At 42.9% G+C, this 16404-nt stretch overlaps 1 protein-coding gene across 4 annotated transcripts in view; it reads left to right on the top strand.

Moving 5' to 3' along the window:
* UTRN (utrophin) overlaps positions 1 to 16404 on the top strand; it is a 1497630-nt gene that overhangs the window by 1104605 nt on the left and 376621 nt on the right. For all 4 annotated transcript variants that reach the window (XM_086927281.1, XM_086927282.1, XM_086927283.1 and 1 more), the window contains 2 exons: positions 1753 to 1899; positions 14334 to 14412. In XM_086927281.1, coding sequence (XP_086783407.1) covers positions 1753 to 1899; positions 14334 to 14412 — 226 coding nt within the window. The remainder of the gene's footprint in view (positions 1 to 1752; positions 1900 to 14333; positions 14413 to 16404) is intronic.

Below are 16404 nucleotides of genomic sequence, written 5' to 3'. Positions count from 1 at the left end.
ATGTCCCTTCCTTGCTCTTATTTAGACTGCAGTGCATGAGTGGACTGCAGCCGCAACTGCAGTCACAAACCGTTGTCCCTGTGAGACAGCTTCTAACTTTGTGAATGGTGGTAGGTGACCTTATGAGAGCAAATTGAGGTCCAGGTAACACTGTCTGCCTCCTGTCATTCCCTGCAAAGAAATATCTTTTAAAGCAGGTTCAAATGCATATACGGGGAATACATGAATGTAGATCAGCTGTCTCTAGCAGGCCTCAATCCCTGCATTTGAGGAGGTTTTTCGACCTCCTGCTACTGTGTATTTTGTGATGTGGTGTATTAGTACATTAGCAACATAGCAAAATGAAGCAATTTCATAAACTAGATCTCTAAAAACATTGTCTGGTTTGCAGTCTAGTTTTTGTATCTTAGGCCATTAGCTATGCTAGGTTTGAGATTGTTTAATCACACTTCGACACGTGATCGAACTGACTCATCAGGGCGGTACATCCAACTCGAACCACTCTTCCGAGCTATATATTGCACAAATGGCCTCTTTTGCCCTCTCCCTCCCTCGCCCCTAGTCTCATTCATGTAAAGTAAGAAGTGCCACAAACTTGCACCATGCTTCTGAGCCCCATTTGATGGTGCCTAATGAAATTAACTGTTATTTGAGAAAAGAATGTAGGTAATTAACTACTGACTAGATTTCATCAGTGATCGCTTTTTTGTTGCATTAGTCAGATCAGTGATGTTGTTGCGAGAGAAGATTGTTTTGGGTTTAGCAGGCTGCTTGGAAGAGTGCACTTTCCACTGTGAAGTTCATGGTTACTTTAAGACCCTTAACCTGTTGGTGGATATCAAGGCTATATTAACTCCCTTCATCTGCATGCTCTCCAACTCTATGCTTTGATAGGTTTTTCTTCTCCATCTGTTTTTCCATAAACCCTCAACGACTGGGAAACCTTTGTCAAAAGCCCTGTCCTGTTTGGGTTGTTTTTCTTGCAACAATCTAATTGCTTTGTTCAAATTCACTTATTTCTCCTTCCTAAATATTCCCTATGCTCTCTTCTTATCTCACCCCCTAATCCTGCCACTTTAACTTTTTCTTTCATTTCATTTTAATATGCCTTCACATTATATCTTCGTATGCTGCCAGCACTAATTATGTTTTTGCCTTCATAGTTTTTTGCCTATGGTTGTATTCTTTTTGTTTTGCTTCTTATTTTTGACCACACACAGCTTTCTTAACATAGAAGAATCCTGTTGTCTCCACTGATGATCCAGTACCGTGAACTTTGTCTTTTACCTGACCTCTTTCTCCTTTTCCTCTGTCTTCTTTTCCTCTGTCTTCTTTCTTGTTCCTTTCCACTACCAGTGCTTTCTACATTACTTATTTTACATCTTTCCCAGAAGAGCCAGGAAGTCCTGTTGCTTTGAATATGCATTTAGAGCAGATTTCTCTGAAAACGCTATAGAAATACATTAGACATTATGAATTGCTAAACTCGCCTTGATCTTTGTGTGCATTAACCTTATTCCAATCCTTCAATTGCGCTTTTCACTGTCAACCAAGCCACAGTGTCACTTCAATAGCCCCAGGTATCCTGGCTGATTTTTTTAACTGATTGCGATCTCTCGGTATAGTAAATCAAAGAAACTCGTGGTTTTATTGAGCACGTGCACCGACAAATCCTCGTTGATCTGCCTCCCCTGCGGTCTAGAGTCAATTGTGTGGCACAGTCAGTTTTCTAAGCTCTGCTCTTCCTTCCAGGGATTCAGAGAGGAAATTGCACCAATCGACATGAAAGTGAAAGCCGTGAATGACATGTCCAGTCAACTTGCCCCGCTTGAGATCCGTCCTTCGCTAAAGATGTCTCGGCAGCTGGATGACCTTAACGTGCGTTGGAAGCTCTTACAGGTACAGTAGGACCCTCATCACAGCAAGCCCAGTTCTGCTGTTATACTGTTTCTGTCTCTCTCTATGCAGCTCAGTACTTATATCTCATCAAAACATATGCATGATAGAACATCAAGGCGCTCTCTCCTTTCTGCCTTCTTTCCTAGCAGAGGAAAACTGTCCGCTGCACCTCTCAGCAGCTACCATAAAAGAGTTAACGCAAGCCCTGTCTTTCCTCTCTTTCCTGTTTTTCTCCCATCAGCACTTAGCCACTCAGGGAGCGCATTACTCTCTGATGACCGTGCTTTATTTGTTTTTTGTTTTGTTGAGACACCTGTGTAATGAAAATATTGCTTTCAGTTTTTTTTTATACGCCAGCGTAGGGTCGTAAATCATACTGCTGTTAGTGAAGCTTGAGAGGTTGGCACAGATATGTGTATTTTATCGCCACACATGCAGGCTTTTGATTAGACCCGGCCAGATTGCGCCTGGTGTGCTGCGATCTCAAGGGATTGCTGACCTTGCTACTGCTCAAGTTTCATTCAGCGCCTCCTGGGAGGTGCATTAAGGGAGGGTAGAAGAGAGACTGCGCCTGCAGTGTCCTGCATTATTAAGAAACATGGAGAGATTTTGCTGAGGTTTTTGGTGGGGGAAGGGACATGACTGAGGGAATCCTCACTTTTTATTCCATCAGTAATGAATATAGGCCGTTTCTTATGGATGACATCTCATCGCAGCCTTTTAACTTTGTGATGTACCCTAAGGAATTATCCAGGGAACAGGAAGACCTCGTCCAATGCTCCCGGTCAGAGGTTTTCATAGATGGACAGTTTTGCATGCTGGCACAACAACACCCATCACAAGTTTGGGTGTATTGGGCTTCCTTCACATGATGATCCCTAATTTCCCAATTTAGCACCACTAGAAAATGGGTTCATTCTTTGTTTAGCATTTAGTTGCACATGACTACATGAATCTTTGTTCTAATCACCCCTTTAAATAGCAAGCATTCGTTTTATCTTAGATGAGAGTGCTTGAAAGGTTTTTTCAGCCCCAGGCAATGCTTGACTACGCCTGTACGGATCTGTTTCCTAAATATATCAAATATTAAAACTGCTCCCTGAAGGCTTTGAGTGCGTGCAGTCTCTGTAAGCATGTTGCTGGTGCCTTAGGAATGGAGAAGGTGCCTCTCCAGGGCACTGATTGGACTACAGATATTGAGCCAAAACTTCTGGCCAAAGTCTCAGTCCTTGGAGAGGCTGGAATTAAGAAAAGAGCCTATATAAAGTGACATTTCTGAAGCATGGCTTCACGTTTGGTGCCTTCTTTAAGCGGTGCTCTGATCCTGAACGGTGCTGTCTTCCAGAGAGGAGATCATCTTGAGGGATTCTCTCAAGCAGGACTAGGCTTCTTCCAGTGATTGAGTTGTGTGGCAGTGCTTTCTGGCTTTAAGGCACAGATGTATCATTACAGAAGGAGTGTATTTGTGTATTCTCATTGTTCCTGTCAAGACAACTCCTTGCAGAGTTGCCAACCGAGAAAAGGCATGTGGAACTTGGAGCTGGGCCATCAACTGCTCTGCGGAGGAGAACAGCACTGGGCCTTGAGGGCCACCGTGGACTGTTTTTGTGTTTTTGATATTACAGATTTGTGTGCACCCAGGGACTGTTCCCTTGCTGGACTGGTGCACGAGTATTTCACCGTTTTGAATTGTTCTACAGTTTCAAAGTCAGCAAAACCTAACAAGGTTAAGTTCCTCTGAAGGGCTTTAATGGAAGCGAAACAACATGCCATCTGGAAAGTACATTGGTGAAAATTGAGTTGTTTGAATGAAAGGAGAATTGCCTCATTGAAAATTGTTCAACATTTTACTGTTAAATGAAAATGGAAAATGTAATGAAAGAAGCAAGGTCTACATCTATCATAATGCCATGAGGCTTTACTGAAGTCCGCATTTAATGAAGGTAACCACCTTTGAAAGGTCCTCTATTGCTTTTTTTTTTAGCGCTTTGATGGTCTATTTTTATGTTCCTAGAACACGTCATGCTGGCACCCTGCCTGTGCTAAAGTAGATACGTAGACCATGGGTTGTATTAAAGATAGTGGCCCGTGGGCACAACTGGCGGTTGCACCCATCTTGGCACTATGGTATTACAGAAAGGGCTGCAGTTGCTTGTGCGGCCCTCTCGGTAATACTGATAGGTTTGACTCCGATGAAGCGTCAGCTCTGTCTTGATAGGGTGTTACCTCATTTGCATGTGGGAGTGGGCCAATGGAAATTAGGGAATCAGTTTGCCTCTGCACCCATGTCCTATTATGGACCAGGGCACAAAGGCAAACATGCCCTTAGGAGATTCACTGACAGTGCGCCAAAAAAAGGGTGGGCACTGTCCGTGTCTCCCCTCTAGGACCACCCACTGGAGGTGCGAAAGGAGGTCCATCGACCCCACAGACATCCCACTACAGGCATCTCGCTCACCTGTTTAAAGTGCAGTCCTCACAGCCCTTGCCCTGTGAGACACAGAGCAGTTTTGAAGCAGCCGCTCCGTTTTCCACTGGATGTGCTGCCCTGGGGCCAGCGCAGGTTTGTGGCTGCCCTGGGGGCAGCAATTTCATTATAAGTGGGTGCACTATGCATCTTCTCGCCCTGCACACCTGTTTAAAGGTGTGCAGTGGAGCAAACAAAGACAGTGTGCTCTATCATTAATGCAGGCCCTGTTGTTCAAGTGTTCGTTGCTTGGCTTCTAGGTTGTTCTGTGCCAGAATCAATCAAGGCTGGAAACCTTTATCTCTGGAGCAATATGTCACCAGGGACACCTCAACACCTACCTAGATTGCAGTAGCTTCTTTTAACGGTCGGGGGATTAAACAGCAAGGAGCTGCTCAGGGTTTATGTCTGCTCTCCAGCACATTGCACCCTGAATTTGAGGCAAAGATTTGGTGCATGGGCAGTAAGTTAAGACCAGTGACACTTTACTCACGTAGGGCCCGATTCACAAAAGTCCACAGCGCTCACTGCGGAGGCCCCACATTCATGGCTGGGGCGCCCAGCAGTCATGACGTGGGCCCTGTAGTGGTGGCGGGACCCCTGCATTGCTGTTTCTCATTTTGGAGGTCGTGCCACGAGTATGGGCCCCCTGCCATGACTGCGGTGCCTCCGCCACAACTGTGAGGCCCCCGCCACAAGTGCGGAGGCCCTTTGAGAATCGGGCCCATTGTGTGGAGGTACAGAAAGGCTGTCTTGGAATTCTAGTGCTCCGAATAAAACCAAAGAGTGCAGGAACAGTGTTGCCACCATCACATTATGCATCAGTCACAGGTATTTTTCCCACCCACAATATCAGGAAAGCTGTTCTCATATCCACCACCAGACAGGGTAATACAGGGCTTTGGTATTTGGTCACCTAGATGCAAAATGTCTTCATTAATGTGGGAAATTGCGGGATGTGAATTCGCACTCATTGAATTCTTCACATAAATATTTCCTCCAGTTTGGGTTTAATTTCCTGTATGCGCAAAGCTGCCAACCTCTGGTGCGTTGTTGGACAGTGACATGGAGGTATAGGTATCTTCACTAGCAAAATGTGTGAGATGTGGATACCGTCAAACGTTTTTAGGTAGTATCACACTGTACAAATGGTCAGAAATGTACTAATCTCAAGGTCAGAGGTAAATCTGTTTTAGGGTAGAACAGGGGATGGACACCTCAAAATTGTTGGAGGCAGAAAGACAGGCTTTGTAAGAGGTCAGAATTGACCAGTCATGTTAAAACAACAAAAAGTTGTATAGTGCAAATGTACTTGAACATGTTATTTCCACATGCAGAAATGCTTTTGAGGAAATGATTGTATGCACAAAATATTTACCTGTTATGAGTGCTTCTGGAATTTTGCAATTCTTTGAGAGCTCCAAAAAAGTTAGTAAGGCATTCAGTATTTATGGATAACTCTACTTGAGCACATTTCCTAATTATTTTCAGAATCTGACCCAAATTGTTAAAACACAAGAGCATACGCAGGAACCACAGAAAAGGGCCTACCCATCCGAAGTTTGTATCAGGCAGTGAAGTGCAGCTCAGGAGAAGAAATGCACCTTTCATTGGTTCTAACTGCATATCTGATGTTTGTATTGGCATTTATATAGTACGTATCTAGTGGGATAGAAATGGTGCCATGCACATCAGCTGGGGATTTACGCATTTATATTTCACAGTGACATCACATTTCATGTATTTACAATTTTAGGCACATGGAGATTTGGTGATTTTCGTAGAAGCACATACATTACAGATACGTGTCAGGACGAGAACCCAGGTCCCAAGCCAGCAGCCTGGCTACACATCAATATATAAATTACCAGTATAAATTTGGATAAAATATAAATATTTCTTGGTGATAATTTTCCTTTCAAAGTGTAACATAACGTGTATTTGTAAAGCGCACGTTCACCCCCATCGGAGCATCTTGGCGCTGAATAACAGATGTTTATTGTTACTCAACTCAATGGTACTCATTTTATCGACCACAGAGAGGATGAGGGGCTAAGTGGACCCGCCGGTATTTGAACCTGTGACTATGAGGTCGAACACAGGTCCCTGCAGTGGATGCATCAGTCCACTAAGCCACCAGACTCTGCTTTACCCATGTGATTTAACTGATAAAGTTGTGGGGTTACTTATGTTAAAGGAGCACAGCTTGAGTTTGGAACGGCTGCTGTCCTGTGGAAATTACTTTAGTGAGCCCCATGTACAGCAGGAATCCTTACGGAATAGTCTCTGTGCAAGAGGTTGGCCTAAATCCTACTTATCCCTGAACTCTCGGTTGTGCTGCCACAGCCTAGACCTCAGTTCATGACTGCTGACCTCTTCAGGTCTGTGGAAAATGCGAATTGATAACTCAGAGGTGTAAGGTCCAGAAGAAAGTATGCATTTTTATCTCCTGTAATATTAATTGTTGGCAAATATTGAAAGTGGAAATTACCTCCATATAAGCGGTCTTAATTTCTAGGTAGATTTTCAATATTTTCTTGCAAACTTGTGATGAGAGGATGAAGACAGACGAGATTTCAAAAGTTGCATTATTCATTCAAAATCACCGAGTGGTTTTTCTCTCTAACATCGCAAACATCTGTGACAGATCACAACCCAACCTCTGCACATGCACACACATACAGTTATGTTATTCATTTTAAGTCATTTATATAGTCATTAAAGATTGTGTATAGATGCAGTCTGCAAGGTGACTCTGAAAAAGTCTAGACTGTGTTCTTGCAATAGAGACCATCAATGTCATCCCATTTCCTCTAATTCAGGACAACAGCCTCACCAATATTATTTCCTCTTCCCTCGTGTGCAAAAGGAGGAACATTCTGTATCCCCTTTGTCTCTAGACTAATCTATATTTAATCTGTTTCAAGACAGAGGAAATTAGAAACGACATTTTGATAATCATGCAACAGGCTCTGTGTTTTTCTTCTTTCATTTACAGTCTTGCTTGTAAGAGCAGGGCTCAATTTGTAAATAAATAAGTGCAAGGGTCCAAGGTATTGCTCACGAGGTCACTGTGGGTTGCACTATCGACCGGACCTACCATCACTGTCACATGACCGCATAATCACTCCCTACTAAATGTCACGCTCCAATAAATGTGATAGTTAGGACAATTTCAGACCATCCAAAGTAGCAAGAATGGCCAGGACGCTGTAGAATTATTTTTAGGTGTACATTCAATAATTAAACTGATGTTTTCTGTTAAACAATAGACTGCACCACCATGTGGTGGACTGTCATATGTAAGTTCTGGTGTTAATTAAGCACCAGCCAACACTAGCACAAATTAAGCACATCTTTGAGCATGATCCATCATCTTTTGTAAAACGTTTGTGCCTTAGTGTTATAGAGTCCTGAACCAAGTCATATTATGGAGATTAAATGATCTTCTGTATAAATATTTAGTAGGCATAATTCTTGGGATTCTGAGGATCCAGAACAGGTAAGCTTGACCACCAAGACGGTCACATGACTGATTCAGTCACCTATTCTGTCTCCAATGCCATTCCCCAATGTGCCCTTTCGATATACGTTTGTGTTTTTGTAACCAGTTAATGATGGATTGTTCTTTAACCACTTCAGTGCTGATGACGAGCCCAGGCTCATCATGCAGCACGGTGCTCGTGTGCTGGTGACGAGCCTGGGCTCGTCATGAGCCGTGGAACGCTCACACGAGGGGATAATTCCCCCGCTGGGCTGAGCTTTCCATTGTGCGGGCGGGCTCATGACGAGCCCAAGCTCGTCACCAGCACACGTGCCTGGGCTCATCATCAGCACCGCGGCGCCGGGCGCAGCCCCCCTCCCCCCGCGCCGCGGTGGAATTAGCCCTCCGGCGAAGGGGTTAACTTTGACTCATATGAATCTCCCCATATACCTGTTGTAAACTTAATCACATAACCTGTAAAGCTCTCTGATACCCTCGGGTCTAGCTAGTGCTATATAAACCTCAAAAATTAATACCAAAATAATTTATAGCAGGTTTCACTCACACCAAACAAATGTTGAGATGCTCCATGCTCAGCCATTCAATATGTTGAGGTCATGCCTGTTGATGTTTTTTGTGGGACCTGGATCAAAAATTCCAGGCTGGGCCGCTCTGGGCTGTCTATTCTCGTAATTAAAAGGGCCATGAGAAAGACAAAAAACAATGTAGCACCAAGTGCCATCAATTGGCGGACAATCGGAACGTCAACCCGTGTAGAGCTCCGTGTGTGACCCCGCACACGGAGCCCTATCTGCCGGCTCGTGTAAACGCGACCATTTTGATTATTGGCGCGTAATCTGTTCCCCATTGAGGGCTCACTCCGTGTCTTCACCACTCTACACGGGTTGACGTTCCGATTGTCCGCCAATCGATGCGATACTACCCCTCTTTAACCCTGGCAAATGTAAAGCATCTTACCATTGTGTCTGATGTCCTGAAGCCTTGCCTTCCCTTTACCTTGCTTGACCGTCCAATTCTTGTAAATCAGGCTATTGTGGCTCATACTGTTCAGGCATAATTTTTTGTCCTGATGATGATCCCTCAGATTATGCAAATGGGATCGAAACGCCGTCGACTTGTTGAAACACCATATAATTAAATGTATACCGAATGTGCTATGTTTAAAATGGTGTAAATTGAATTTCTGTCATTGGTGTATTTACAGAAATCGCTCACTTCTGCCTAAATACTTTTCTCTGTCCACTTACTACTTCTTCACCTTGCCAATTTGAAAGAGTGAGGGCACAGGCCTGTGTCCTACTCTAAAGAATGGAAGGTATTTTAACTCATTAAGTGTATAGTAAAGATTCTTGACCTCTGTCCGGCTGGACAAGTCAAACTACTCAATATAGTCTCCATTGTGTCTATATTCATTGATTTCCTGTAATTCTTTTTGCATGGGACTACTGTTGTTTTGAAAATACGTTTCCCGAGGTCCTATGCTGACTCATATGGGTGCCCTTGTTGTTTCAGAGACACAAGTTTCTGAAAGTGGCATTTTCAAAATTGTCATTTAAAATCGGACTTCACCATAAGAGAGGATGTTTCATTAAATTCCAAAGAACCAACCAAGAACAAATACCTGTTCCCATTAGGAAATGACAGTGTATTAAATATAATAAGGTAACTACAATGTTATCCTATGGGAGAGGCAGCACTTGCAATAGTGAAAAACGAATGTAGGAGTTTTTCACTATCTGGATGTATACAACTAAAAAGCATTTTAAATACACTACACCCTGCCCTCTGGGCTGTCTAGGGCCTACCCTAGGGTTTACTTGCATGTAGTAAAAAGTCAGGGTTGGGCCTGGCATAAAGTATAATTTGCCAGGTCGATATTGCAGTTAAGAACTGGATGCAGTGGCAGACCTGAGACATGTTTAAAGGGCTACGTAAGTGGGTGGCACAATCAGTGCTGCAGGTACACTAGTAGCATTTAATATACAGGCCAAGGCACATTTAGTACCACTTTACTAAAGACTTACAAGTAGATCAAAAGTGCCAACTGGGTAGAAACCACATTTCAGGGAGTGAGCACATACAGTTTAACACTGGTTAGCAGTGGTAAAGTGCACAGAGTCCTAAGGCCAGCAAAACCAAATCAGCAAATATAGGATGGGTGAAGGCAAAATGTTTAGGGGAAGACCACCCTAAGGCTGACAGGTCTAACACTGCCTGTCGTGCTTACAATCATAAAGTTGTAAGAGCTATTTTCACTTTCAAGTTGTGATCGATCAATCTAGGATTTATAAAGAGCAATGTAAATGTAAATGTATGTAAATGTAAATGTATAGGCATTTATATAGCGCACTACTTACCCGTAGGGTCCCAAGGCGCTTCGACCGCTGCGCAACCCTTCCTGGCTTCCCTGAGAGATGGTCCCTTAATGGGTATCTCCAGGGTGGGACCAGGCATCCCCGGCGGTCTGGTGGGGCCGTTAGTGAAGATGAGGCAAGCTAATGCCCAGAGTTGCCGAGTGTGATCGCTGATCAGAGTGGGCACCGAGGCGAGAGAATTATCGAGTCCGCTGACCCTGGTCCAGAAACCTGCCGCGCCGGGAATCGAACCCTGGTCCCGGGCCGTCCTCTGCTCTCGGGTCTGCCGCCTCTAACCAGTGAGCCACACTACTTCACAGGTGATGGACGATAGGTGATGTGGTTGCTTACTACTTCATGGTCATTGGTTCATTCGAACGGCCAGGTCTTGAGTTCTTTCTTAAATTGCTGGAGCGATCCTGAGGAGCAGGGGAAGGTTGTTCGAAGCTTTGGCCTCCAGGTGTGAGAAGGAGCATCCTCCACTGTTGCTTCAGCAGATACAGAGGTGTGTGCTTGAAAGAGGGGGCTGGATCTTAGGTGTCTGGTCGGTTGGTGGAAAGTTGTGTGTTTTTTTGATAAGGTAGAAGAAGTGGTGACTCTTTAAAGAACAAATACATTAGTAATAGCACCGATATTCTGAGAAAGCTTACAAACATCATTAAGCTCGTTGATTCAACCTGCACAGGCTTACATGTGCTGTCTATTCTCGAATGTTATTAGAGTTCCTTCAGTTTGTTATGAAGTGCCCCACTGCCCTTGAAGTGATGTCTGTGCTATTGAACTTATGTTAACACAAATTATTATGGAGACCAAAAGATACGCCATCCTCATAATTCCGGAAAAGAAGAAATTGAAAAAGAGTAGATCATATTGCATGTCACCCCTCCACCCATGTATCATAAATGAACCTTGTGGCCTGACTGCTAACATTTGTATGATTACCTCGCAGCTGACACCAGAACGAGTCAAAATCACATTTATAAATGAATTGTAATCCTAAAAGGAACGTCACAGATGCCTTAAGGGAGATGGAAATCCGAGTGATGTGTTAAATAAGAGTGCTAAGTAGCCTAATCCACATAACTTAAAAGGCAAAGAGGGTAATTACGATAGATCCAAAGAATAACATTATTTTGAGGTAAACTTGAATAAACTAAAAAAAGCAGCATCTTATGAATTTAATATCTGGTGGACAGAAATAGTGTGCAATATCGTAGAAAATACCCTTTCTTTGCAAGGCTGAGTTTTAGACGTCTGACCAAAAGAATATTTTCTCTGTTCATGATCTTAAAACTAAAGAAATGTGAGAATACTCGAGGCCGGCTGATTTGATCACAGAAATGTGTGTCGAAATCCAGCTATTTTGTTTTAGTGATGCCGAGAAGGATCCGTGCATTGTGGTAGACAAGCCACACCATCAAACATACCTGGCCGGGTTACTGCAATGTAATCAACACCACGACCCCAAAGAAAGTATGCAAATTGAAGTAGCTAGGTCCTATCTGGATCTAAATCAGTCGAGGCACAATCCCTGGGCTGTGAATTAGCTATATTAGCTCTCGTTGGCTCTCTGCTCTGTTCTCATAGCATTTGGGGAAATAGCCCAGTTCAGCTTCGGAAGTTAAACATCTTGCCCCAACTGTTGATCGAGCAATGTGGATCCGATCCCCCAAACCAGATTAAATCAGTAGAAACATGTAGGCCCAACAATCTGATTACTAAATACCATACTCTGGAAAGACTTGAATCTTCACCTGAAAAATTGGACTCGTTTGGGTTGCCTGTTAGCATACTTTCTACAGAAATATTGTATGACACAAATATTGTGTCCTAAATATAATTTACAAAAATATCCTACGGGATGCAGATTTTCTATTGGTATGTGGGGGGATGTTTTTGTAAAAGACATTTTGGATGCAACATTTATTACAGATGATATTCTGACAGTGATATTCTGCACCATATCCCTAAGTTTACTATGCTTCCAAAGAGACCTGAAGGCGAATCTCTTAAAAGAGGTCTTTACCTCAAGCAAGTTAATTTCAGGACCTTCCACTTTTCAAGGTGTAGGGCCGCTCCTATGCCTACACTTTGCTAAATGAGCTGTCACCCAAAGATTGATGCAAGGGTCCCCCAAACTGATGCTCTAGCGTCACCTACCTGCGGTAGGAGGCCAGTACTGGTCCACAATATGCCATTTTAAAGTGCTTCTAAGTGGTCAAAAAGCAATAAGCTAGCACCATACAAAATAATTAAATATTTAGTGAAACGGTGCTTTGATTTCTGCTCTCCTGTAACTTAAGACAGCTCGCATCAAAAATACCAACTACATTTTTTTATAGTGTGGGGGCACTTATCAGCTGTGGCAGCTTAACACTGAATTCATAGAATGAATGCCGGAGACAATAAAATATTAATTAACTGCATCCAGGATGCATCTGTTACTTTGACACTATCCATTCCCTGGCGGGTTTCCTGGCCAGGAAGCCTTTAAGTGCATTATGTCACAGATTGAAGTGATAATGTAATGGCTGTTTTTCACACATCCTTTGACTGAAATGGCACATGGATGTGTGATTTAGCTCCAGCCTTTTACCCTGGAGTCAGTTGTATTTGTAAGACTGTTAGGTTATCTTGTCTTCTTACTACGCTCTAAAAAATGTATTTTGCTGGTCTGGGTCGTCATTCCCTTTTTAGAGCCTGAACTGGAAGCCCTGCTTCATGCATTGGTGCTTTGTGAAATTAAGATCTATCTGTCTGGCGCGCCACCGAGCAGAGAGCCGCTTCCAATGTGGTCACGTGACGTCTTGCAGAGAAAAGGCTGCTGTGAGATCGATGCACTCAGAGGGTGCTCCACTGACCTTTAGATAGCAAGAAAAGCAATGGGATTGCAATTGGCATCTTTTGTCACCAGAAAACTATTGTACCTTAACAGCTGATATTGACTTCTCTAGACCAGTGTTTCCGCACAGTGGGTACTGGAGCGGCAGGAATGGGGCGAGTGGCGCGTGGTGTCAGTAATGCTGCAGCGGGCCCTGTCTTTTTAGCTGTGCGATTAAGTAACATTAAAAACGTTTTTTACTGTTTTTTATCAGCCAAGCAAACAATTTAATTTGACACTGTAAACACAGGATTTTAAAATGTTGAGCAAATTACATTTGTCCCCACTGGACAGTTATCTTATGGATGAGTGGCTCATCTCGCTTAAGCAATCAAGAAATGTTGAGAAGCTAGCAAGGTATCCACAGCCTGCTTTGAATTCCAATTTGTGAAGAACTAACTCAAGAAAGCATAACGTTGTAGGTAACTAGTATAAACAGAAATGTCACCCCCCAAATCTTGATGAAATGTTGAGGGTGAGGTACAAGCTAAATAAACAGGAGTCGAACCAAACTCCAAACCGGGACAATGAGGGTAAAAGGTAGAAACCAATTAGGCGCAGTGCAGTCTGCATTAAGAAATTGGTTTCACGTGTTGTGCAGTGAAATTTATGAAAGAGATAGGTGTAGAGATAAGTCACTCTTTTGGACACCTCAGAGTGTTCCCTTCAAACATAATTCTACAGGTATATGAAATACAATTGTGATGGAGTATGTGTAGTCGAGAAGGGCTACTGTGCTGTGCGTCTGTCGCTGGTGGAAATATTAGTGGGACAGTGGCCTATGTTTTCCAGTCTCGGCCAAGGATGAGAAAGGGTTTGTGACTTATAAGTCGTGTTGCTGCTCGACAGAATTGAAAATGAAAATATTTTTGAGTACTTCTTTTTGTGGTACGTGGAATAACTGCATTGACGTCTGATTAGCCAGTCACTGGTATCAACAGTTAAGACTGCCTAGCAATTAAATGAGACCTGATAATGCCTAGAAAATTGCCTCTTTTTTAAATAGTGTGCTTGTATGACCCTAGCACTGGGCTAGTCATATCTTGGGTGGCTAAGGGAGGCCTTTTGTGGTCATTCTGACAGCTGCCTGTCAATTTTCTTCCTTAACTTTTTACCTCTCCCTCTCTAGACGATAAGACAGGTCATGGATAACGCCTGCATCTTGTCCACTCTCTCCACTGTCGCCATATTAACTGTTTTCCTTTTCTGATGTGTGTGCCTGTGTAGGGAGCTGTGCAAGACCGTCTTAAGCAGCTGAAAGAAGCACACCGTGACTTTGGACCCGCCTCCCAGCATTTTCTCTCCAGTAAGTGCTTGTCAAAAGACGTGTAAATTAAGGATTATTATGCCCTGCTTTGTTTTGTGGTAGATGTGTACTGTGCATGTGTTATTTCCTTACAATGTTCCATTTTTGTTAGGAGAACGATTCCCAATGGCGCTTTTTGATTTGTTGGGGAACATACCCTGGAAGTGGAGGACAGCGGTGGGAATTAAACTCTGAACTTTACTTTTGTCCTGAGATTCTTGTTCCAGTTAAAAGGAAGCAACACATTCTCCCTGCCCACATTCTCTTGACTAGGCCTATGTTAGCCAGAAAACATGGCAGCAGGTGACGGTGTTTAGCAGGCAAGTATATCCTCCCCACAACAAGCAAACTGCAACAAAACATTGCAGAAGCATTGACTTTATTTTTGCAAGTGCATCTCTACCAATCACTTTTTTACTGTATTTTGTTTTAATTTTTTTCAACATATTAATGACATACATACATACGCTAGATAGTGCAAATCGGTTAGGACAACATCAATATCCAATGAGAACAAAAAGGGGAAAATTAATTATACTAAACGAATATAAATTCCTTGTAAAGGTTTATTCTACATGCAGTTAATGACGTTTAGTTCCTACAACAGAGTAGGGAAAACAGATTACGCCATCTCATGTACCATGCATATTATATTAAACTTTTACACTGCTCATAACAACTGCAGGATATCTATGGACATAGTACACCCGTATTGCAGTGTAGCAGCCACACTCATGCCTGTATTTTGATCATACTCACCCTGTCTGGTTTCCAGGTATTAATGTAATTCATACTGTGCCTGCACATCTAAGTTGGCATGATGCTATTTAACCCATTTCCACTTATCGGAAGGCCAGAGCGTGGTCAATTTGAGTGTTCTTTATATCTATGTGTGTGTGTATAATGTATGTGACTGTACGTTCGTGTCATGTGCTGCTATAGATTGCATTCTATGAACACTCCTCCAATCTAGTGTTCGGCTCAGAAAATTGCGTTTTTATTTGTTCGAAGAAGGACATTGGGTTTCGAGGTGAGGCGCATACCTCCCCAGAAACAAACAATGCACCAGGACACAGACTCTGTGAGAAACAGTTTTGTTTTCAGTAGAAAGTAGTTAGAAAAATGAAAACACTTCCACACAGAACACTTTTCATATATTTAGTATTCCCTTCTGCTCTACTGAAGCATTTTAAAAAATTGCTCTTCCTTATGCTCTTATAAAGTATGTTTCTGCATGTACATTTGGCATGCAGTCTTTGGTGCTAAAAGTACTCTCTAGTAGGAAGTCTTAAACTTGCTCAAGATGATTATTAACGTGTGATTACTTAAAGAATACCACAGTAGGGTTTTATTGGAAGCCACTGCACCTCAAGTGCTACAGTTCACAGATTTTAGCCCTCTGTGTCCTTCAGGGAAATAAATCAATTTGTAATCCAAATTGTGTGCAGGAGGCTGGATTTTATTTGAGATTACTGATCATTGTTATCTGTAAAGTCTCCATCACTCCAAAGTGGCCATTGATATACTTAACAATATGCACAATGAAATTGTGAATATTAAAATATACTTTAACAATAGAGCATTAGAAGAAAGGCGAATCTTGATCTAACCCTGGAACCTCTGCAGGCTCAAAGATGTATCCGAGTTGCAAGAGGGGAATCGCTGCATTGTCTTCTATGAGGTGTTTCTGCTCACTCCAGCATGGGATACAGAGGCTACAGCTGCTGCAGCTGCCCAAGAAACTGAAGGCTTTGTTTCCTACCTACAATGTGGATAATGAGACCCATATTCATAACTAGCAGTGATACTCGACTTGGACAGTGGCTGAAAACGTATTGGTGGCTAGTGATGATTAGTCTGATGTTAAATGTTCTTTGAGTGAGATAGACTCTGGCCTTCTAGCAGCTTGCACGCTAGCTGAAACCCATCTCATCAGTTCAAGTGGTGCATACACATCTTCAGTTTACCCCTACTTGTGCACCAGCGCTTCTG

The sequence above is a fragment of the Lissotriton vulgaris genome, chromosome 6 (assembly GCF_964263255.1).
Source record: "Lissotriton vulgaris chromosome 6, aLisVul1.2, whole genome shotgun sequence".
In the NCBI taxonomy this organism is placed as follows: Eukaryota; Metazoa; Chordata; class Amphibia; order Caudata; family Salamandridae; genus Lissotriton; species Lissotriton vulgaris.
Note: the sequence above shows the minus strand (reverse complement) of the source record. Positions and strands in the feature narration are given on the sequence as shown.